At 47.7% G+C, this 25,354-nt stretch overlaps 1 protein-coding gene across 4 annotated transcripts in view; it reads right to left on the bottom strand.

Moving 5' to 3' along the window:
* LOC139273260 (nesprin-1-like) overlaps positions 1–23,817 on the bottom strand; it is a 92,746-nt gene extending 68,929 nt beyond the window's left edge. The window contains exons 1-3 of one of the 4 annotated variants that reach the window (XM_070889919.1): positions 23,754–23,817; positions 2,835–2,997; positions 1,692–1,879 (exon numbers count right to left, since the gene is read on the bottom strand). In XM_070889919.1, the coding sequence (XP_070746020.1) occupies positions 1,692–1,879; positions 2,835–2,945 (299 nt within the window). In that variant the 5' untranslated portion in view covers positions 2,946–2,997; positions 23,754–23,817. Of the gene's footprint in view, positions 1–1,691; positions 1,880–2,834; positions 2,998–18,602; positions 18,780–18,887; positions 19,101–23,753 lie in introns of those variants that run through there. The other 3 variants (XM_070889918.1, XM_070889917.1, XM_070889916.1) reach the window with 3 other exon arrangements.
* Between the last annotated feature and the right edge of the window lie 1,537 nt (positions 23,818–25,354).

The raw sequence follows: 25,354 nt of genomic DNA, 5'->3' as shown, positions 1-25,354 counted from the left end.
TCCCCCTCTGCTCCGATTACTCTGGCCTTCTATTCTCACTCGGCCTCATCCTGTGCATAAAGTCCCCATGCACAGGTAGAGATGATTGCGAGTTGAGAGAGTCGAGTTACAGACCTGCCCCTGGAGAGTAACACAGCAGGCCATTCGAGAATTTATAGCAGGTTAATTGAGCCAGTTCTTAGCACAGTAGGGGACCTTGCGGTAACAGTCACGACAGTTCAGGAGAATGGGACCGGGCTAGGGGCAGCTGAGTGGGACCACAGAATGACTTCACTAAATCAGGGATTTACTCGGCAAGCTTCCCCAGTCCTTTGTGCAGTGTATATCCTCCCATCACCGACTCTTTGCCTCCCCCACACCCTTGGTGGCACAGCCTTTGTCCACCTTGTCCTCACACTCCAGAAAGCTGCCCCACAGTCCTTGCTGTCTCAAGGCCTATTTTTTCGGACAGGCCTTCAGTCACCTACCCTTACTACCACGCAATGTCCTTTCTTGGCTCTGGGAAGCATCTTCAGATGTTTACTACGCTAAATACAAGTATTTGCTGGATATTACATTTTAATTGTAATTTTATTGTAGGAACCAGACCAAAACTTTGGTACATTCAATACATCAATACTCCACTATAATCCCCTCTGGACACACTATGGGCAGTAGTTGGGTAGCAGTGGTTGACCAAAACCGTTTGCTTATAAAAATTAAAAACGTAAAGTTATTGCAAGAAACCCCAAGTTAAAACCTTCAGCGTCTGGTATTGTCCAACCCAAATGACTCGGGGAGTGGGGGGGGGTGACTTCTGCCTTGCGGGGAACGCCTGCAAAGGTTCGGTTTGGGGCCCCGACGTCAAGATCGTTCAACTTATCACTGACTCCGCTTGAATCTGCATTTATAAGGTGCCATTAATGTAGTAGAACATCCCAAAGCGCATCACAGGAGCGTTATCAAACCAAAATGAATGCCGAGCCAGAGAAGGCGATATTGAGACATGACCAAACGCTTGGTCAAAAAGCTAGGTTTTAAGGAGGGCCTTAATGGAGGAGAGGCGGAGACGTTTAGGGAGAGAATTCCAGAGCGTAGGGCCGAGATGGCTGAAGGCATGGCCGCTAATGGTAGGGTGAAGGAAATGAGGGATGCGTAAGAGGCCAGAATTGGAGGAGCGCAGAGATCGCGGAGGATTGTAGGGCTGGAGGAGGTTACAGAGATAAGAGATGGACGAGGCCACGGAGGGTGAGAATTGGGTGAGGTGTTCCTGGACCAGCAGCCAATGTCGGTCAGCGAGCACAGGGCTGATGGGCCGAAGGGACGTGTTGCGAGCTGGGATACGAGCAGCAGAATTTTGGATGAGCACAAGTTTATGGAGGCAGTGGAGGATGGGAGGCCGGCCAGGAGTGGGTTGGAATAGTCGAGTCTGGAGGCAACAAAGACATGGACGAGGGTTTCAGCAGCAGATGGGCTGAGGCAGGGGTGGAGGCAGGCGATATTATGGAGGTGGAAGCAGGTGGTCTTGGTTATGGAGAGGATATGGGGTGGGATGCTCAGCTCAGAGTCGTCTGCACATGTTACATGGTCCGATTGCCGTCCCTTGGAATGAATCATTTCCCCAAAGCCGTTCTTCTGAAGTTTTCTTGTCCAACTTTAAAATCCTATTCACTTCGCAGCACATCCCACCGGCATGAAACACGAGCACTTACTTGAGCCTCCGCTCCATGGACATGGCGCAGATGTTCCTCCACCTGCGGTCCAGATTGCGCGTGGCCTGCTGGATTGAGTCGCACTCTGTCTCAGTAGCACAGGCATCGCAGTCGTGGAGCAGTACTTCGCAAAGGTTGAGTACAGAAGCCACACCTGTACTGTGCTTCTCAATGTCCCGCTGCAACTCCTGCAAGCACAAAGATGCGGTGTTTAAAGTTTAGCACAGGCGGAAAGCCGTTCAGGATGAATTTTAGACTTTACAAGTCGCTTTGTGGCCCTTCGATCTCCAAGAATATAAGAAATAGGAGCAAGTGTAGGCCATCCGGCCCCTCGAGCCTGCTCCACCACTCAATACGATCATTGCTGATCCGAGAGGCTGGACATCCAACACTGCCTCCGCCCCTCGGGGAATGGGCGAGAGCAGGCCGGGCCGTTCTGCATTCTCATTCTCCTGCCTTTACAGAAAGAGAAAAAGAAAAAGAGAGAAAGAACGAGAGATAGAAAAAGAGAATGAGAGAATGAGAGAATGAGAAAAAGAGATAGAGAAAGAGAATTACATAGAAAGAGAACGAGAACGCGAAAAAGAAAGACAGAGAGAAAGAAACAGAGGGGAAAAAAGAGAAAGAGTGAAAGAAAGAGAGAAGGAAAGAGAAAAAGAAAGAATAGCTCCGGACATCCCAAAGCACTTTACAGCCAATGAAGTACTTTTGGAGTGTGGTCACTGTTGTAATGTGGGAAACGTGGCAGCCAAATTGTGCACAGCAAGCTCCCACAAACAACACTGTGATAATGACCAGATAATCTGTTTAAGGTTGCTTGAGGGGTAAATACTGGCCAGGACACTGGGTTGAACTCTCCTGCTCTTCTTTGAATAGTGCCAAGATATTTTACATCCACCTGAGAGAGAACAAACAGATGGGACGTCGGTTTAACGTCACATCCGAAAGACAGCACCTCTGACAGTGCAGCACTCCCTTAACCTATATTTTGTGCTCAAGTCTCTGAAGTGGGGCTTGAACCCATAACCTTCTAAATGAGAGGTGGGAGTGCCACCCACTGAGCCATGGCTGATTCCCCCAGCTCTGCTGATAGTCCTCAGTCGGGTATTCCGCAGAGCAGAGGGTGATGGGATGTTTGTTTACCTGTTGCTCTGTGAGCTTCTGTTGTATTTCATGACAATCACAGGCATCGTAGACAATCGGTCTCGATAGCTCGGTTTCAATCTGGGCAAGCCACGATCGCAAGCTGCTCATATTTTTGTCCAGCTGCTGCACTGCAACCAGTGTCTCCTTCAGCTTCTTCACTCTGAAATGGAAGAGAATGTGAGAAATACTCGGCTCAATCAAACTGCGTTCAGTTCTGGGCACAGGCCCTCAGGAAGGATCTATTGGCCTTGGGAGGGTGTACAGCACAGTCACCAGAATGATACCAGCGCTTAGATGGTTAAATTATGAGGAGCATTGCAGAGACTCAGCTTACATTTCCTTGGGTTTAGAAGATTAAAGGGGGATCTAATCGATGTGTTTAAAATGATTAAAGGATTCGATAGGCTAGATAGAGAGAAATGATTTCCTTTGGTGGGGAAATCTAGAACAATCTTAATATTAGAGCTAACCCATTCTGGAGTGAAATCAGGAAACACTTTTTCACACAAAGAGTAGTGGAAATCGAGAATTCTCCCTCCCAAAAGGCAATGGATGCTGAGGAACGATTGGAGCTTTCAAGACTGGAGAGATTTTTGTTGGGTAAGCGTATTAAGGGATATGAAACCAAGGCGGGTAAATGGAGTTGAGGTACAGATTTGATTGAATGACGGAACAGGTTCAATATGCTGAATGGCCTACTCCTGTTCCTATGTTCCACGAACAAGTTTCAAACAGGCGGCAGTACCCAACTTGAGTCTATTCTGACCGGTTGAATGATTGTCTCATTAAATGAAGCCATGTTGGATGGGCCATCTTGGCATTGGACATGTTCCTGTTGTTTAAAGGGTAAGGTTTCTAAAAGTGCAGAGGCTCCCGCACTGGGGGCACATGCCTGGGAAATGGCAGCATCTTCTCCCCATTAAAGTAAATGGACAGAGAATTATGGAGGGCGCACCAGGTGGGTGAGGCTCCACCCAAAGGGCATTGAGAAAATTCATCCCTAAAATGGCTTCAAATTGGCACAAGGGAGTGAAACAAAGCTGCGTGGGGAACCACTGCATTGTGAACCACAGCATCGCTGAAGACTGCGTCACAACGCACTGCATCACAACACACGGTGTCACAACACACGGCGTCACAACGCACTGCGTGCGTCACAACTCACGCCGTCACAACACACGGCGTCACAACGCACTGCATCACAACTCACGGCGTCACAACACACGGCGTCACAACGCACTGCGTCACAACTCACGGCGTCACAACTCACGGCGTCACAACGCATGGCGTGCGTCACAACTCACGGCGTCACAACACACGGCGTCACAACTCACGGCGTCACAACACACTGCGTCACAACTCACGGCGTCACAACTCACGGCGTCACAACACACTGCGTCACAACACACTGCGTCACAACACACTGCGTCACAACACACTGCGTCACTGAAGCCTGCATCACAATACACTGCATAGAAACATAGAAACATCGAAACATAGAAAATAGGTGCAGGAGTAGGCCATTCAGCCCTTCGAGCCTGCACCACCATTCAATAAGATCATGGCTGATCATTCACCTCAGTACCCCTTTCCTGCTTTCTCTCCATACTTTTTGATTCCTTTGGCAGTCAGGGCCATATCTAACTCCCTCTTGAATAATGAACTGGCCTCAACAACTCTCTGTGGTAGAGAATTCCACAGGTTAACAACTCTCTGAGTGAAGAAGTTTCTCCTCATCTTGGTCCTAAATGGCTTACCCCTTATCCTTAGACTGTGACCTCTGGTTCTGGACTTCCCCAACATCGGGAACATTCTTCCTGCATCTAACCTGTCTAGTCATCAGAATTTTATATGTCACTGAGATCCCCTCTCATTCTTCTAAATTCCAGTGAATACAGGCCCAGTCGATCCAGTCTCTCCTCATATGTCGGTCCTGCCATCCCGGGAATCAGTCTGGTGAACCTTTGCTGCACTCCCTTAATAGCAAGAATGTCCTTCCTCAGATTAGGAGACCAAAACTGAACACAATATTCCAGGTGAGGCCTCACTAAGGCCCTGTACAACTGCATTAAGACCTCCCTGCTCCTATACTGAAATCCCCTAGCTATGAAGACCAACATACCATTTGCCTTCTTCACCGCCTGCTGTACCTGCATACCAACTTTCAATGACTGATGTACCATGACACCCAGGTCTCGTTGCACCTCCCCTTTTCCTAATCTGCCGCCATTCAGATAATATTCTGCCTTCATGTTTTTGCCACCAAAGTGGATAATCTCATATTTATCCACATTATACTGCATCTGCCATGTATTTGCCCACTCACCTAACCTGTCCAAGTCACCCTGCAGCCTCTTAGCATCCTCCTCACAGCGCCACCAAGCTTAGTGTCATCTGCAAACTTGGAGATATTACATTCAATTCCCTCATCTAAATCATTGATGTATATTGTAAAGAGCTGGAGTCCCAGCACTGAGCTCTGCGGTACCCCACTAGTCACTGCCTGCCATTTTGAAAAGGACCCATTTATCCCTACTCTCTGCTTCCTGTCTGCCAACCGGTTCTCTATCCACAACAATACATTACCCCCAATATCATGTGCTTTAATTTTGCACACCATTCTCTTGTGTGGGACCTTGTCAAAAGCCTTTTGAAAGTCTAAATACACCACATCCACTGGTTCTCCCTTGTCCACTCTACTAGTTACATCCTCAAAAAATTCCAGAAGATTTGTCAAGCATGATTTCCCCTTCATAAATCCATGCTGACTTGGACCGATCCTGTCACTGCTTTCCAAATGCGCTGCTATTTCATCTTTAATAATTGATTCCAACTTCACAACACACTGCATCACAACACACTGCATCACAACACAACACACTGCATCACAATACATGGCTGTTAAATATACAAGAATCCTTGAGGCTGAGTACAGTGAGCTAAACTTAGTGTGACCTTAGTCTTCTTTATTACAACTCCAGAGTGCCTAAACAACATGGCAGCCAACCTTTTATACTGGCCCTGCACGTGTGTGCAGGTGACCATTAGGACTCCAACAGTCGCGTGCTCTGGTGGCAAGTATTACATAGTTACATATATAACATCACTCCCCCCCCACCCCCCCGCCCCAAAGTCTTTGGTACAAGTTATTTACAAGTTAAGGCTATCTGGAGCCCTTTGCTCCCTGGTTGATCGTCTAAGTTCAAACCCTGGCGTGTGTGAGTTGGCCGGACCATTGCTGCACTACACCACGGCTGGTCTGACCGGACTGTCAGGAACGGTGGGTTCATCCTCGTGATTGACAGCGCGGTCGATTGCTGGTTGGGTGTATGTTGATGGATCGTCGATGGTGATGTCCTCTTCAAGTCGTTCATGGTTGTCAGTAAATCGCAATTTGGTCTGATCTAAATGCTTTCTGCATGTTTGGCCATTTAACAGTTTGATTATAAACACCCTATTCCCTTCCTTGGCCAAAACAGTGCCAGCAACCCACTAGGGACCATGACCGTAATTCAGGACAAACACAGGGTCGTTAACATCAATGTTACGTGAAACAGCCGCGCGATCGTGGTACATGTCCTGCTGGTATCGTCGGGTTTCCACATGATCATTAAGATCCGGGTGGACTCGGGAAAGCCTGGTTTTGAGGGCTCTCTTCATTAACAATTCTGCCGTGGGAACCCCAGTGAGCGAGTGGGATTGCGTCTGGTAACTGAGCAGAATGCGAGACAAGTGGGTCTGCAGGGAGCCGTCCATCACGCATTTCATGCTCTGCTTGATTGTTTGGACTGCTCGCTCCGCTTGACCGTTAGACACGGGCTTAAACGGAGCAGACCTGACATGCTTGATGCCATTGCGGGTCATAAACTCGTTGAATTCCGAGCTGGTGAAACACGGTCCATTGTCGCTGACAAGGACGTCAGGCAAGCCATGGGTGGCGAACATGGCCCGGAGGCTTTCAATGGTAGCTGTGGACGTGCTGGATGACATGATTACACATTCAATCCATTTGGAGTAAGCGTCCACTACTACTAAAAACATCTTTCCTAGAAAGGGGCCAGCAAAATCTACGTGGATCCTGGACCACGGTTTGGAGGGCCATGACCACAGACTCAGTGAAGCTTCCTTGGTGCATTGCTCAGTTGCATGACTCCAAGTCCGAGTCAATGCCGGGCCACCAAACATGTGACCTGGCAACTGCCTTCATCATGACAATGCCTGGGTGGGTACTATGTAGGTCGCGTATAAACGTTTCCCTGCCTTTTTTTGGCAAAACCACGCGATTACCCCATAAGAGACAATCCGACTGGATGGACATTTCATCTTTGAGTCGGTGAAATGGCTTAATTTCATCTTGCCCTGGGTACGGCCGACCAGTTCCCATTTAGGACGCAACTCTTTACAAGTGATAGCACAGGATCCTGGCTGGTACAGGTCCTGATCTGGCGAGCTGTGATGGGTGACCCCTCGCTCTCAAAAGCATCCATGACCAGTAGCAAGTCTGCAGGCTGCGCCATTTCAACCCCAGTGGTGGGTAATGGTAGCCGGCTGAGAGCATCGGCACAGTTTTCAGTGCCCGGTCTGTGGTGGATAACATAATCATAGGCGGATAATGTTAGTGTCCATCTTTGGATGCGGGACGAAGCATTGGTGTTTATACCTTTGCTCTCAGAAAACAGCAAAATGAGTGGCTTGTCAAGCGGTCAGATTCAAGCTCAAACAGAAGTCCAAATAGATATTGGTGCATTTTCTTAACCCCCTATACACATGCTAACGCCTCTTTCTCGACCATACTGTAGGTTCTCTCAGCTTTAGACAGACTTCTAGACGCGTATGCAATTGGTTGGAGGTTGCCTGATACATTGGCTTGCTGTAACACACAGCCGACCCCGTACGATGAGGCATCACAAGCTAGCACTAAACGTTTACATGGGTCATAATGTACAAGTAACTTATTTGAACATAGCAGGTTGCTGGCCTTCTCAAAGGCTGTGTCTTGAGATTTGCCCCAAACCCAGTTGTCACCCTTACGTAGCAACATGTGCAAAGGCTCTAACAATGTGTCAACCCGGGTACAAAGTTACCAAAATAGTTGAAGAGTCCCAGGAACGAATGCAGCTCCGTTACATTCTGTGGTCTGGGTGCATTCTTGATGGCCTCTGTCTTTGAGTCCGTGGGTCTGATGCTGTCTGTTGCAATCTTTCTCCCCAAAAATTCAGCTTCTGGCGCCAGGAAAACACACTTGGAGCATTTCAGCCTGAGTCCCACTCTGTCTCAGCGACTTAGAACCTCTTCCAGGTTGTGTAGGTGTTCGATGGTGTCACAACCGGTGATGAGGATGTTGTCTTGAAGCACAATGGTGCGCGGAACAGATTTCAGCAAACTCTCCATGTTTCTCTGGAAAATGGCTGCAGTCCAAGCGAATCCCGAAAGGGCAGCTGTGGTATATAAACAGCCCTTTGTGTGTGTTGATGCACATCAGTCTTTTCCAAGATTCAGCCAACTCCTGTGTCATGTAGGTGGAGGTTAGTTCCAACTTGGTGAATGACTTCCCCCCTGCTAACGTTGCGAACAGGTCATCCACCTTGGGCAGCGGGTACTGGTCCTGTAGTGAGACTCGGTTAATTGTTACCTTGAAGTTTCCACAGATTCTGACCGTGCCATCGCTTTTCAACACTGGAACAATTGGACTGGCCCACTCGTTGAACTCGACTGGCGATACAATTCCTTCGTGTTGGAGTCTGTTCAGCTCGATCTCGACTTTCTCCCTCATCGTATATGGAACTGCCCGAGCCTTGTGATGGGCGGGCCATGCATTGGGGCCTAGATGGATCTGTACCTTGGCACCTGTGAAGTTGCTGATGCCTGGTTCGAATAGCGAGGGAAACTTGCTCAGCACTTGAGCACACGAGTCGTCATCCACTAAAGATAGTGCTTTGATATCGTTTCAATTCCATCGAATCTTTTCTAGCCAGCTTCTGCCGAAAAACGTTGGGCCATTGCCTGGAACAATCCACAATGATAGTCATGCACAGCTCCATCATACGATACCTTCACTGCCGTACTTCCAATGACTGGTATGAGCTCTTTGGTGTAGGTACGCAGCTTTGCATTAATCGGGCTCAGTTTGGGCCTTTGTGCTTTATTGTCTCACAGTTTCTCGAAAGCCTTCTGGCTTATTATTGACTGACTCGCACCCGTGTCCAACTCCATGGATACTGGAACTCCATTTAATTCAGCATTATAGGAGGGCTCTTGGTGGTGAAGTTACGTACCCCATACACTTCTTCCTCGGGTTGAGTTGCCTGTGCTGAGTGATCCACGCCGGATCGATCATCCTCTGCCACGTGGTGTGTCGCAGCACGTTTGCACATTCGCTGGAGGTGCCCCATTATTGCGCAGCCTTTGCACACGTAGTGCTTGAATCGACATTGATGGGCCCGATACAGTGCTAATGGATTCACATTCACCTCCGATGATGGACTCTGAGTCATCACAGGCCTTGCAGCCGCAGACGTATAGGTCCTGCCATATGCAGTTCGGCCTGCTAGCGACGTAATTTTATGCACAGTACTTGCCGGTGAGCTTCGATGTTGAGAAGATATCTGTTTGGTGTTATCGTCTGTGGCCATGCATGCCTGGGCGATCGCGATGGCCCTGCTCAGGTCTAGGGTTTCGGCAGGCAGCAGCTTTCGAAGAATGATCTTGTGGGTGATACCCAGCACGACAAAGTCCCATAGCATTTGCCCCAACGCAGCTCCAAAATCGCAATGTTCCGCGAGGCATCTCAGGTCGGCGACATAATCCGCCACGTCCTGGCCCCGGAGCGATGATGCGTGTAAAAACGATTTCTGGCCATGAAGATACTCTCCTTCAGCTTGAGGTGGTCCTGAACCAATGTGCACAACTCTGTATTTTCCTTCTCCGTTGGTTTTGTCGGAGCGAGCAGATTCTTGATGAGGCCGTATATTTTAGGCCCACAGACGGTGAGGAGAACCGCCCTGCGCTTGACCGCGTTAATATCTCCTTCCAGCTCATTGGCCATGAAGTACTGGTCGAGATGCTCGACGAAGGCTTCCCAATCATCACCCTCTATGAATCTCTCTAATATTCCAACAGCAGCCATGGTTGCGTGAAGGTTCGCATCCGATCCTCGTCGCCAATTGTTAAGTATACAAGAACTCCACGAGGCTGAGTACTGTGAGCTAAATTTAATGTGACCTCAGTCTTCTTTATTACAACTCTAGAGGGCCTAAACAACATGGCAGCCAACTTTTTATACTGGCCCTGCACGTGTGTGCAGGTGACCATTAGAACTCCAACAGTCGCGCCCTCTGGTGGCAAGTATTACATACTTACATACACATACAATGGCATCACAACACATTGCATCACTGAAGATTGCATCACAACACATTGCATCACTGAAGATTGCATCACAACACACTGCATCACATCATCATCATAAACAGTCCCTCGGAATCGAGGAAGACATGTTCCACTCCTGAAGTGAGTTCTTTGGTGGCTGAACAGTCCAATACGAGAGCCACAGACTCTGTCACAGGTGGGACAGATAGTTTTGAGGGAAGGGGTGGGTTGGACAGGTTTGCCGCACGCTCTTTCCGCTGCCTGCGCTTGGTTTCTGCATGCTCTCGGTGATGAGACTAGAGGCGCTCAGCGCCCTCCCGGATACACTTCCTCCACTTAGGGCAGTCTTTGGCCAGAGACTCCCAGGTGTCAGTGGGGATGTTGCATTTTATCAGGGAGGCTTTTGAGGGTGTCCTTGTAATGTTTCCGCTGCCGACCTTTGGCTCGTTTGCCGTGAAGGAACTCCGAGTAGAGCCCTTGCTTTGGGAGTCTCGTGTCTGGCATGCGAACTATGTGGCCTGTCCAGCAGAGTGTGGTCAGTGCTTCAATGCTGGGGATGTTAGCCTGGACGAGGGCACTGATGTTGGTGCGTCTGTCCTCCCAGGGGTTTTTGTAGGATCTTGCGGCGACATCGTTGGTGATATTTTTCCAGCAACTTGAGGTGTCTACTGTACATGGTCCATGTCTCTGAGCCATACAGGAGGGCGGGTATTACTACAGCCCTGTAGACCATGAGCATGATGGCAGTTTTGAGGGCCTGGTCTTCAAACACTCTTTTCCTCAGGCGGCCGAAGGCTGCAGTAGCGCACTGGAGGCGGTGTTGGATCTCGTCGTCGATGCCTTGTTGATAAGAGGGTCCCGAGATATGGGAAGTGATCCACGGTGTCCGGGGCCGCGCCGTGGATCTTGATGACTGGGGGGCAGTGCTGTGCGGCGAGGACAGGCTGGTGGAGGACCTCTGTCTTACAGATGTTTAGCCTAAGGCCCATGCTTTTGTACGCCTCAGTAAATACGTCGACAACACACGGCGTCACAACACACGGCGTCACAACACACGGCGTCACAACACACGGCGTCACAACACACGGCGTCACAACACACTGCGTCACTGAAGACTGCACCACAATACACTGCATTACTGAAGACTGCATCGGGAAACGCGTCACTGGGAACCGTTGCATCACAAAATGCTGCCATTGCGAACCATTGCCGACACAAAACACTGCATATGGGAATCGCTGCATTAAGTAGGGAAGCAGAGGCAGCTACAATTGACCTCACTGCCCCACAACTGGAACTGGAAGAAAAAAATACCTGTACCACATCCTAGCCGGAAAGTGCATGTACGTGAAGTTAGCTGAGGGCAAGATCAGGCTTGGCTGTGATGCACTCTGTGCTCAAAATGTCTGCTCACACTCATGGTTTCATTTCACTACGTAAGAGGGGAAGAAGGTTGAGAACATAAATTAAGAACATAAAAAATAGGAGCAGGAGAAGGTCATTTGGTTCCTTGAGCCTGCGCCGCCATTCAATAAAATCATGGTTGATTGGATCTTGGCCACAACTCCACTATCCTGCCCACTCCCCATAACCCTTTACTTCCTTATCGCTCAAGAATCTGTCTATCTCAGCCTTGAATATATTCAATGACTCATCTTCCACAGCTCTCTGGGGCAGAGAATTCCAAAGACTCATGACCCTCACAGAGAAGAAATTCTTCCTCATCCTCTTAAATAGGCGATCCCTTATTCTGAAACTATGCCCCCTAGTTCTAGATTCCACCATGAGGAGAAACTTCCTCTCAGCAGCTACCCTGTCAAGCCCCCTCAGAATCTTTTATGTTACATAAGAACATAACATAAGAATTAGGAACAGGAGTAGGCCATCTAGCCCCTCGAGCCTGCTCCGCCATTCAACAAGATCATGGCTGATCTGGCCGTGGACTCAGCTCCACTTACCCGCCCACTCCCCGTAACCCTTAATTCCCTTATTGGTTAAAAATCTATCTATCTGTGATTTGAATACATTCAATGAGCCAGCCTCAACTGCTTCCTTGGGCAGAGAATTCCACAGATTCACAACCCTCTGGGAGAAGAAATTTCTTCTCAACTCGGTTTTAAATTGGCTCACCCGTATTTTGAGGCTGTGCCCCCTAGTTCTAGTCTCCCCGACCAGTGGAAACAACCTCTCTGCCTCTATCTTGTCTATCCCTTTCATTATTTTAAATGTTTCTATAAGATCACCCCTCATCCTTCTGAACTCCAACGAGTAAAGACCCAGTCTACTCAATCTATCATCATAAGGTAACCCCCTCATCTCCGGAATCACCCTAGTGAATCGTCTCTGTACCCCCTCCAAAGCTAGTATATCCTTCTTTAAGTAAGGTGACCAAAACTGCATGCAGTACTCCAGGTGCGGCCTCACCAATACCCTGTAAAGTTGCAGCAGGACCTCCCTGCTTTTGTACTCCATCCCTCTCGCAATGAAGGCCAACATTCCATTCACCTTCCTGATTACCTGCTGCACCTGCAAACTAACTTTTTGGGATTCATGCACAAGGACCCCCAGGTCCCTCTGCACCGCAGCATGTTGTAATTTCTCCCCATTCAAATAATATTCCCTTTTACTGCTTTTTTTTCCAAGGTGGATGACCTCACATTTTCCGACATTGTATTCCATCTGCCAAACCTTAGCCCATTCGCTTAACCTATCTAAATCTCTTTGCAGCCTCTCTGTGTCCTCTACATAACCCGCTTTCCCACTAATCTTTGTGTCATCTGCAAATTTTGTTACACTACACTCTGTCCCCTCTTCCAGGTCATCTATGTATATTGTAAACAGTTGTGGTCCCAGCACCGATCCCTGTGGCATACCACTAACCACCGATTTCCAACCCGAAAAGGACCCATTTATCCCGACTCTCTGCTTTCTGTTCACCAGCCAATTCTCTATCCATGCTAATACATTTCCTCTGACTCTGCGTACCTTTATCTTCTGCAGTAACCTTTTGTGTGGCACCTTATCGAATGCCTTTTGGAAATCTAAATACACCACATCCATCGGTACACCTCTATCCACTATGCTCGTTATATCCTCAAAGAATTCCAATAAATTAGTTAAACATGATTTCCCCTTCAAGAATCCATTGCACTATTCCTATCTAGATGTCCCGCTATTTCTTCCTTAATGACAGCTTCAAGCATTTTCCCCACTACAGATGTTAAACTAACCGGCCTATAGTTACCTGCCTTTTGTCTGCCCCCTTTTTTAAACAGAGGCGTCACATTAGCTGCTTTCCAATCCGCTGGTACCTCCCCAGAGTCTAGAGAATTTTGGTAGATTATAACGAATAAGATCACCTCTCATTCTTCTAAACCCCAATGAGTATAGGCCCAACCTGCTCAACCTTCCCTCATAAGACAACCCCTTCTTCTCAGAAATCAAACTCATGAATCTTCTCTGAACTGTCTCCAATGTAAGTATAAACTATACGCAGTACTCCAGATGTCACCAATATCCTGTACAGTTGTAGCAAGACTTCCTTACTTTTATACTTCAACCCCTTACATTAAAGACATGCTAACTTTTTGTGTTTCATGTACGAGGACACCCAGATCCTTCTGTATCGCAAAACTCTGTCCATTTAAATAATATTTTGCTTTTCTATTCTTCCTACCTCACATTTTCCCACATTATATTCCATCTGCCAAATTTTTACCCACTCACTTAGCCTGTCTATATCCCTTTACAGATTCTTTGTGTCCTCCTCACAACTTGCTTTCCCACCCATTTTTGTACTGTCAGCAAATTTGGCTACATTACACTCGGTCCCTTCATCCAAGTCATTAATATAGATTGTAAATAGTTTAGGCCCCAGCATTGATCCCTGCGGCACCCCACTAGTTACTGATTGCCAACCTGAAAATGACCCATTTATCCCGACTCTCTGGTTCCTGTCAGTTAACTAATCCTCTATCCATGCTTATATATTACCCCCACTGCCCGATTACTGGCTCGACACTTCACTGTTCTCCACTGCACTGCACAGAGCGAGCTGCTGATAATTTCTATACTTTGCATATAGTGTACAAGTTTTAGAATGGCCTACAAAAGTTCATGGTCGAGTCAAATGAGTCACTGCGAGTGAGGAAGTCAAACAACACATGGGGCTCACAGCAAGGCCCCAAGTAAAAGGTATGCTGCTTACAGTGATGGATGAGAGCTGGTTGCCAACACAAGCACTTCAAGTTGCCCAGGAAGGTGCAGACATTATTGTGGAAGAGAATAAAACAGTCCGAAGGGGCCTGGAGGCAACAAATTGCCCTTCCCCGCGGGATGGTTTTGTAGACTGTCAAACTGAAATAAGTCATGGCGTTCATAATCACTGGAGAGATGGAGTGGGGAAGTGAGGGGGGGGGGGCGGAAACAAAGGGAGAGATGGAGGGAGGGACGGGCAAAGGGAGGGAGGGAGGGACAAAGGGTAGATGGAGGGAGGGACAGCAGGGAGGGGAGAGAGTCATGTATGTAACAAAAACTGCAAGATTGCAAGTGGCAACAAAACTAGTCGACTCAGATAATCTAACACTTCAAATGGAACTCTTGGATAAACTACATGCAACATAGGGAAAATATTACAACTTTTTATAGCTGGCCAATCATTTATTTGACAGCGCGTTAAATGGTAAAAGGTCACCCAGTTTAACCTTTTTTTTTTACGCAAAAAAACTCAAAGACTGTAATGATGATGTGGGATGGTTGGGGTGAGGATCCATTCACACCCAGAGCAAGCTACATCAAAACACCTTTCAACGTGAAGGGGAGAAAAGAGCAGGGCTACGGGGAAAGAGCAGGAGAGTGGGACTTTCAAAGAGCCAGCACAGGCACGATGGGCTGAATGGCCTCGTTCTGTGCTGTAAGATTCTATGATTCTAACTCTGCTGTATTCGGACAGTCCTAGCTTCAGGTCACATTATTCTACATTAAATATTTTTTAAAGTTGCTTCTTAATTCACAAGAGAGAGAATTAACAAGTTAGTCATATGTATGACTCATCGCTTAACTGTTGCCAACTCAAGCAGTGGCTGAGAAAGGAACATTTCCTGTGCTGCAGTGCTGATGGCTTTATACTATTCTTTTATTTACGCATTAATTATAGCTCACTGTACTTGTGAGGAATGCCTCGATCAGACTGAAGAACTCCCACAATACCAACCGTCAATGCTTTGCGCTGAATTTCCTTATGAAAGGTTAGCTTGTGAAAATGAAATCATCCCTCAGTATTATCCATGAATGTAAGCTGCAAAAAGTCCCAGATACAACCTCCAGCAGAGTGGAACCCGCTGCTCTGCAAATTTGTCTTCAGCGATGACTTTCCCCCGCCCCCCCCCCCCCCCCCCCACCCAGCTCCAGATTATTTGAAACCACACAATGCTTTGAAAATTCCCAAGCTATATTTAACAAAACTGGTGTCTGCCGTTGCTCAGTTGATAGCACCCTCGCCTCTTAGTGCCAACCAAAGTCTGTGCAGATCTGAACTGGGGAAGGTCGAGACTATCCAGAATAGAATCAAGCTATCGTAGATCAATTCAGCGACTTCCTGCAAGCTGCCTAGCATCTGACCGAAACCACCACCAAATGGCAATGGCACCTTTGTCAACAAACTCTGCTCCAACAAAGAAAAGAAAACCAGTGAATGCTTCAAACGGATATGTGTAGCGATCAGCATTATTTAAAAAAACATAATTAATGAACAAATTCAAGTAACTCATAACCCTCAACGGGGCTTCAGAGCTGTTTAGACAGTGTCATACTCTTGCTGTCCGTTACATAGTATTGCATAGTATTTACATAGTATTTACATAGAAACAGGCCATTCGGCCCAATAGGCCTATGCTGGTGTTTATGCTCCGCACGAGTCTCTATCCCACCCTACCTCACACCCTATCAGCATACCCTTCTATTCCGTTCGCCCTCATGTGCTTATCCAGCTTCCCCTTAAATGCATCCATACTATTCGCCTCAACTACTCCTTGTGGTTGGAGAGCTCCACATTCTCACCACTCTCTGGGTGAAGAAGTTCCTCCTGAATTCCTGATTGCATTTATTAGTGACCACCTTGTATTTATGACCCCTAAAAAAGTGAAGGGTCCTGCATTGGCCGAAAATGTTACTGGTCTTTAAATCTGCGAGCTGACCAGAATAGAAATAAAAGCCACAAAAGGGAAACTGCAACAAAGTGAGGTGAGGTGAGGAAGCGGATATAAATGAATGGGATGGCGTGCGCAGTAACAGTAACCTGCAGCCGCATAAGACTGTCCAACCAGAACACAGCGACAAACAGGGCTGGGGGATGGAATGGCAGAAGGAGGGACTGTTCAGTTCACAACTAAACCAGCATTTTGAGAATGCCAGGCTGGTCTCTTGCCAAAACCTTTGTAACTCCGGTGAGATTTATAGATCCTTTGCTAACTTGTTGCTCCATCGGCTGTCTCATTGCTTTCAACGTCTGTCATTTATTGTGGGTTCAAGCTCCGCTCTAGAGACTGGAGCACAAAAATCTAGGCTGACACCCCAGTGTAGTGCTGAGGGAGTGCTGCACTGTCGAAGGTGTCGTCTTCTGGATGAGACGTTACACTGAGGCCCCGTCTGCTCTCTCAAGTGGACGTAAAAGATCCCATGGCGCTATTTTGAAGAACAGTGGAGTTCTCCCTGGTGTCTTGGCCAATTTTTATCCCTCACTCAACATCACAAAAACAGAATATCTTATCATTATCTCATTGCAGTTTGTGGGACCTTGCTGTGCACAAATTAGCTGCCACATTTCCGACAGTACAATGGTGACTACACTTCAGAAGTAGTTAATTGGCTGTAATGCGCTTATGATGTCCTAAGGTCGTGAAAGTCACTATATGAATGCAAGTCTTTCTTTCTTTTATTAAAGGGTTCACAGCTGTGGATCAGGAACCTGCAGAGGTCAAAAGAGATATTTAAGATTTGTAAGTCTTGATTTTGCATTGGTTGAGTTTGTCTTAAAATGAATGAAAAGTCCCGTCTTGTTCCGCGAAAACTCTTACATCAAAATGTTATCACAGAGTTTTCCAAAAAAATAACAGTGTGTGAACGACACATGCTGCTATCAACATACAAATCGTCCAGCAATGCGTGGCTAAGAGATACACCGTGAACTGTCAATCACCACACGTTGCTGGACGATGTGTGTCGCTCTGCCGTTAGCTTTGCAAAAACGACATCTCGCCTTTAACCGCCTGTGATTTTCACAAAGTTGCAGCATTTGCACATTAACTGCCCATTAAACTCACCACATGAAGTTAAGTCTAGTAATTAACATTGCAAGTAGCCTATTAACGATTTGATAATTGTCAATGACCGCCAATTTCTCTTCCAGAAAGTGTGCAGTCTCATTTCTTCAGGTTGTGAATTGTTGTTGGAGATTTAAAAAATGTCAAATTTTAAATGTTTACATTTTTTTCTTAATTTTCTTTTCTGTTTCTTTTTTATCCCTCCTTTAATCCAATCTTTATTTCCCTTTCTTTATTTCTCTTTCTGTAGCTGAATTGACATTGAATTCACCCACCCTGATTTACCCTCTTTCTTAGCTTTTCCTCTGTTTATTTCTCAATCCTTAAATCTCATTGATTAAAGAGATACACTGTTTGTCCCGCCATTCCCCGAGATCCCAGATGCCCCGTTGCCCTGATTTTCAGCTTCCAGCAACGTACAGAGCAAGTTATTTTTGAGTTGGCGGGTACAGGACAAACTAACGGCACTCGCCACGAGATGCTCCACTCTGGCCAAATCTAGGCCGTTGTTTCATACAAAGCAGTCTTACTTTCTAAAGATGGGAAGGGGTTAAGTTGTTAATTCAGTGCTTTAGCCCGATTTTAAATGCTTGCCCAAGCTAAGTAGGTCTAAACTTCCCATTCAGATAGTGTCGGTAGAAAGGAGTCTGTCTATAAAGGAGGGATATCCTGAGCAGAAAGGCAAACGGTCTGCTCTGCAAGCACAGACCACGACAGGACACATTCCACCACCCTGCACCTCGCAGAGAGATTCCTCATTAAATAGTGACAGCAATTCTGTGTGACAGACTGTAACCGAGCCTGTGCAGATTTATGGGGAGGCTGCTGCCCCTTTGTGTGGCTCTCACGAAGGAAGAAGTGTGGCTCATGGATTTACGCAGGAAATAAACAGGATGTGCAATCAGGTATTTTTAAACCTGTTCTTTTTTTTTTTTAAAAAAGCTGAAGAAACAACAACAAGTAAACACGACCTGGGGCATGCAACGCTGGAGCAACCTTGTGGTGCTAACGCCTGTGGGGGTCAGATGGCCAAGCGTGCGGCAGCAGAAAGCAACTGAAATAGAAGAGGAGCAAAGACCTGCCTGGTAACGTCACAGTGACACTCGGGGAGATCGGGGTCCGCATCGTAGCACTCGGCCATCGCTTCTACCAGGGGCAACTTCAGCGACGAGGAGCAAGGCGAGCACCTCCTGCAAGAAGGGCTCAAGGAGCTCTTGTACAGTGCGCGCTAACACCCTCACCCAGCCAACAGCGGCCCAGCAGACCACTCGCCAATCGTCACTCTCGGCAAGTGTTATTAGAGCCGCACTGACAACTGGTGCCGTGGAGCGACAAGTGTTCAGGTTTCTAAATAAAAACTCACGCTCATCGGTATGCGTCGCTGGGCTCACATTCCTGGGGCGTCAGGCCAGAGACATCCGACCCAGCTCCTTCCAGACGGGGGTCACCCAATCTCCGCCCGGCAGATCCCGATTATCCAGCACCCCAACATGCAGAGCCAGCTTCAGTGCAGAAAGGATCTGGTGCCTTACTGCAGCAGTCACAGGCAAACACTCTGAACTATTCCTAAGCTATGACGTCTCTCCACTGGGATGTGTGGAGGCCAGCAAGGAAAAATCACAAGCAGTAAGCAAGCAGCTGTCTCTCTCTCTCTCTCTCTCTCTCTCTCTCCCTCGACAGCACTTCCCCTCCCAACACAGCAGAAGAACACATTTGTTATAAAGCGGAGCCTCTGCCACATTATTCACTGCGCACTCACAATTGGGTGCTTACCGCTGCTCATTCTTCTCTCGCAAGAGAACCTTAGCCGCAGGGTGACTGAACTGTGCGACTTTTAACTCTGCATTTACGGCCTTCTTTCCCGCTGGGCCAGATGTGTGCGAGACCCATTGCAATACCCGAGAGTCTCCACACCGAGCCACTCAACAACCCAAGTAAATAGAGGTGGCCTGTCCAATATAGGGAGCCTGTGTCGCTATTCCCCACCCCTGCCCTCACCCTGGGAGGTTCCCCCCCCCACTCTTTGAGGATCATTTTAACTTTGAAGTGTTGGCAATCTTGGCTTGACTGTCCCTTTAAACACCTCTCCCCATTTCGGTTGCAATAAATAGAAAGGGGTGTTTAATAGGTGCTTGAGCCAATAGCGGGCATTTTAAAATACCATCCAAGGACAAAATTACCCCCAGTGAGTCCAAAGATCTTTGTGCAGATGAGTGTGAACCAAGGCTCCCCCCACAACCTCCGAAGTGTGAATATCGATACTGGTGGGACTACACTGGCTCATACCCTGCCAACACCGAGCCCTGATATAGAAAGGTCTGCTGCCCATGTCCTAACTTCCACCAAGTCCCGCTCACCCATCAACCCTGTGCTCGCTGACCTACATTGGCTTCCCGTCCGGTAACAGCTCAATTTTAAAATTCCCATCCTTGTATTAAAATCCCTCCATGGCCTCGTCCCTCCCTACCTCTGTAATCTCCTCCAGCCCTGCCACCCCCCCCCCCCCCCCCCCCCCCAAGATCTCTGTGCTCCTCTAATTCTGGTCACTTGCACATCCCTGAATTTTATCGCTCCACCATTAGCGGGCGTGCCTTCAGCTGCCTAGGCCCTAAGCTCTGGAATTCCCTCCCTAAATCTCTCTACTTCTCTCTCGTCCATTAAGTCGCTCTTTAAAACCTAGCTCTTTGACCAAGCTGCACCTGCCGTAATATCCCCCAATATCGTCGGCACCAAACTTTGTCTGATAACTAGTGTACTACGTTAACGGCGCTATGTAAATGCAGTTTGTTGGTGTATGTTTCCTGAATTTATTAGCACAGAGCCCCGGTGCATTTCCTGCTGCTTGTCCATCAAGGACAATTCTAGCCATTAGGAAGCTGGCTGGCAAGAACAACAACTTCACAGGAGCGTTATCAGACAAAATTTGACACAAGCCACACATTAGGACAGGTGACTGAAAGCTTGGTCAAAGAGATAGGTTTTAAGGAGGGTCTTAAAGAAGGGCAAGGATCACAACAACTTGTGTTTATATTGTCCAATTCTGGGCACCACACTTTAGGAAGGACATGAAGGCTTTAGTGAGGTTACAGAAGAGTTTCCTCGAATGGTTCCAGGGATGAGGGATTACAGGTACGTGGATAGACTGGAGAAGCTGGGGTTATCCACCCTGGAGCAGCAAAGGCCAAGAGGGGATTTGATAGAGGTGTTTTAAATCAAGAAGGGTTTAGGTAGAGTAAGTAAAGAGAGACTGTTTCCAATGGCTGAAAGGCCGATAACCAGAGGCCACAGATTTAAGGTGATTAGCAAAAGAACCAGAGGCGACATGAGGAAAAACGTTTTTACACAACGAGTGGTTAAGATTTCGAATGCATTGCCTGATAGGGTGGTGGATACAGATTCAATAGTAGCCTTCAAAAGGGAATTGGATAAATACTTGAAGGAGAAAGAATAACAGGGATATGGGGAAAGAGCGGGGGAATGGGACTAACTGGATTGCTCTTTGAAACAGCCTGTGCAGACTCGATGGGCCGAATGGCCTCCCTCTGTGCTGCAGTATTTTCTGATTCTATATGCTGGAGGAGAGACCCCCCAGTGATAGCTCCAAATCTCATGGTTTCATTAAGGAGTCAAGCAGGTTTATCCAACTGCATTGCTGCAGGGCGACCTCAGATCAGATAACCGAATCTGCCTCAGACGATTGGCTCGGTGTCAGTCACTTGACCTTGTAGTGACACGCTAACCTACTGCTGAAGGAGGACAGTGATTGGTTGATCGGCAGACAGCCACAAGCACAGTTATGACCCCTCGCTGGAGCGAGTGTGGCCACCAATGGTTGAGCGATTATCAGGGATGCTGAAGAGGGCAGACATCTCGGGGGGTTGTGGGGCTGGAGGAGATTACAGAGATAGGGAGGGGTGAGGCCATGGAGGGATTTGAAAGCAAGGATGAGGATTTTGAAATCGAGGCATTGCTTAACCGGAAGCTAATGTAGGTCAGCGAGCACAGAGGTGATGGGTGAGCGGGACTTGGTGCAAGTTAGGACGTAGGCAGCCGAGTTTAGGATCACATCTAGTTTACGTAAGGTAGAATGTGAGAGGCCAGCCAGGAGTGTGTTGGAAAAGTCAAGTCTAGAGGTAACAAGGGCATGGATGAGGGCTTCAGCAGCAGATGAGCTGAGGCAAGGGCGGAGACGGGCAATGTTACGGAGGTAGAAGTAGGTGGTCTTAGTTAAGCTGCGGATATGTGGTCAAAAGCTCATTTCAGGGTCAAATATGACACCAAGGTTACGAACAGTCTGATTCAGCCTCAGACAGAAGTTTGGCAGAGGGATGGAGTCTGTGACTAGGAAACGGAGTTTGTGACGGGGACCGAAAACAATGGCTTCAGTCTTCCCAATATTCAACTGGAGAAAATTTTTGCTCATCCAGAACTGGATGTCGGACAAGCAGACTGACAATTTAGAGACCGTGGAGGGGTCGAGAGAAGTGGTGGTGAGGTAGAGCTGGGTTTCATCAGCGTACATGTGGAAACTGACGCTGTGTTTTCTGATGATGTCACCAAGGGGCAATATGTAGATGAGATTTAGGAGGGGGCCAAGGATAGATCCTTGGGGGACACCAGAGGTAACAATGCGGGGGCAGGAAGAGAAGCCATTGCATGTGATTCTCTGGCTACGATTAGATAGATAAGAATGGAACCAGGCGAGTGCAGTCCCACCCAGCTGGATGACAGTGGAGAGGCGTTGGAAAAGGATGGTGCGGTCAACCGTGTCAAAGGCTGCAGACGGATCAAGAAGGATGAGGAGGGATAGTTTGCCTTTGTCACAGTCACAAAGGATGTCATTTGTGACTTTGATGAGAGCCATTTCGATACTGTGGCAGGCACGGAAACCGGATTGGAGGTATTCAAACATGGAATCGCTCAACTATCGTTGGCCGTGCCTTTTGTTGCCGAGGCCCCAAGCTCTGGAACTCGCTGCCTCAACCTCTCCACCTCTCTTTTCCCCTTCAAGACACTCCTTAAAACATACTTCTTTGATCAAGCTTTTGGATCTATGAAGGCACATTTACCCATCCCTGCAGGCAGCCAGCAACTTCCAGCAGCAACTGTCCTGCCCCAAACCTCATCAACCACAACTTGCATTAATATAGCATCTATAATGTAAAAAAACATTCCAAGGCACTTCACAGAGGCGCATTCAGAGAAAAATCAATGATGAACCAAAGAAGGAGATATTAGGACACTCGACCAAAAGTCTGGCCAAACAAGTGGGTTTTAAGAAAGGTCTTGAAGGAGGAGAGGGAGGTTGGGAGGTTGAGAGGTGTAGGGAGGGAGTTCCAGAGCTTTGGGCCAAGACATCTGAAGGCACGGCCACCAATGGCGAGGCAGAGAATTAATGAGATGCACAAGAGGCCAGAGTTGGAGGAACGCAGAGTTCTTGGAGGACTGCAGGGCTGGAGGAGATTGGAGAGATCGGGAGGGTGAGGCTGTGAAGGGACTTGAACCAATGTAGGTCAGCGAGGACTGGAGTGATGGTGAGTGGGACTTGGTGTGAGTTAGGATATGGGCAGCAGAACTCGGAATTGCTTCATCAGTTGTATGAGGGATATATGCCCACAGTGTGGTGCAAATACCTGCACAGGGCAGCTTGCAACACTGCCCACTAACTTGAGTATCCAGACATCCAAGTCAAATATTTGTGCCAAGTCTTGCTCATCATGAACTGAGTAATGCAGGTCCTGGTTAGCAAATTGGTTGCCTCGTTTCCCTACATTAAAACAGTGACTACACTTTACACGTACTTCATTGGCTGTGAAGCGCTTTGGGACAGCCCGAGGTTGTGAAAGGCGATACAGAAATGCAAATCTTTCTGTTTTGATGTAAAGGGCTTACAATGCCTGAAATGGAATTAAATTTAGATCATAAAACAGTCAACAAAATGATTTGAAGAACAGCAGTGAAAATATTAAGTTTGGTTAAATTGCAACAACACATTAACAAAGGGTCAGGTAACTCGACACCCAATCCCTGCTGAACAAAGCCAGGGAGAACGGCAAAAGGTAAAACAGAGTGAAATCTGTGCAGTTCTGAGACCCGAGGGCAGACAAGTCTAACACTTAAAACAGTCCGACTGGAAAATCAACGCTGCTTCATTCAGACTACACACGGTTTTTTAAAAACTCATCGAAGTAGAGAAATCATGGTCACAGAATTTGGCTCAAACATTTACCAGCAACTGCAAAAACAAAACAGCAGGCTGCCCTTCTCATTAAAAGCGGTGAAATCAACCGTAAATCATCTCCAATGGTTAGGCAGCATCTAAACCCGCCAGACTGGATCCAAGGACGCAGTGCCTGTAGAAAGCTGGATTACTTGTTGCTTCACTCAGAAAGTTCTGGCATTAAAGGAGTTAAGCTGACTTGATCTGCTGTATGCGCTGGTCGGCATGGCCAGACATTATCATAGTTCAGAAACAATCCCCGGAGGCCCAGAGGCAGCCTCTCGCACTTGGCTCAGCCCATTTGGAATCCAGCACTATATTTCGCTGCAAACAAAACCCCTTTTGTCCAACCTCCCACAATCCAGCTGAACGAGAGACCCAAAGCAGCTCAAATCGCTTCCATTAGGGAGACTAGCGACATTTGGACGAACTGTTGTTCATCAAACCCCCATCGACCGGGCAAATCCACAGCACGTCAAAGGACCCCGCAGCATTAAATCAGCACAACACAAGTCAGAGAATTTCCTGCCTGCGCGGCTAATTATTTCAGCAGCTTAAAAAAAAAGCCCCTCATTCCAGCTTTTGCTCGATTCACTGACAAGGCTAACAATCCATTATAAAGGCTCGCTGTCCAAGGGTTAGATTCGAACGGAAGCAAAACCATGATCTGAATTGTAATTGCTCAAATTCCCAGTGGCACACACACACATACACAGAGCTTTGCCTAACTTAACAGGACAACAATCTGCTGCTTATTTCAGAAATTGTTTCTTCTTCACATCCGTTTGGCATTTCTAATCCAGGAGCAGGCAGGACATTTACACTCACCTGCTTTCAAGCAATTTATGTATTTTTTTTTCTACACTTTCACCTGATAGATGCAGATGAGGGAGGCCACTGCATCTATCATAGTTCATCCATTGAGAAAGCCATCATCATCCCCACCCCCATCCAACTGCTTCTTTTCAACAATTCCAGCAGTTACGCCTCCTCACTGGTTCACCCCGACTTCCAATCCATGTGTTGGTCACTTTATCAGCAAGTACACCCACTCCCACCTCTGTAACATCGCCCATCTCCACCCCTTCCTCAGCCCGTCTACTTCTGAAACCCTCATCCATGCCTTTGTTACCTCGTGACTCGACGATTCCAATGCTCTGTCGGCCAGCCTGCCACCTACCACTCTCCGCAAACTTGAGCTCATGCACAACTCTGCTGCTCATATCCGAACTCGCATCAAGTCCCATCCATATATCACCCCCGTGCTCGCTGACCTATAAATTAGCTCCTGGTCCAGCAATGCCTCCATTTTAAAATTCTCATCCCTGATTTCAAATCCCTCCGTGGCCTCACCCCTTCCAATTTCTCTAACCTCCTCCAGCCCCCACAATCCTCCGAGATCTCTGCGCTCCTCCAATTCTGGCTTCTTGCGCATCCACAGTTTTCATCGCTCCACCTTGCCTTCAGCTGCCTTGGCCCTAAAGCTCTGGAATTCCCTCCCTGAACCTCTTCACTTCCACTGTCTGACCAGTGAGTGATCAAACCTGTGCTTATGGGTTTGTCCAACGATCAACCAATCACTGTCCTCCTTCAGGAGTAGGTCAGTGGGT

This window comes from Pristiophorus japonicus, chromosome 9 (assembly GCF_044704955.1).
Source record: "Pristiophorus japonicus isolate sPriJap1 chromosome 9, sPriJap1.hap1, whole genome shotgun sequence".
Classification (NCBI taxonomy): domain Eukaryota; kingdom Metazoa; phylum Chordata; class Chondrichthyes; family Pristiophoridae; genus Pristiophorus; species Pristiophorus japonicus.
This window is presented reverse-complemented; position numbering and strand designations above follow the sequence as displayed.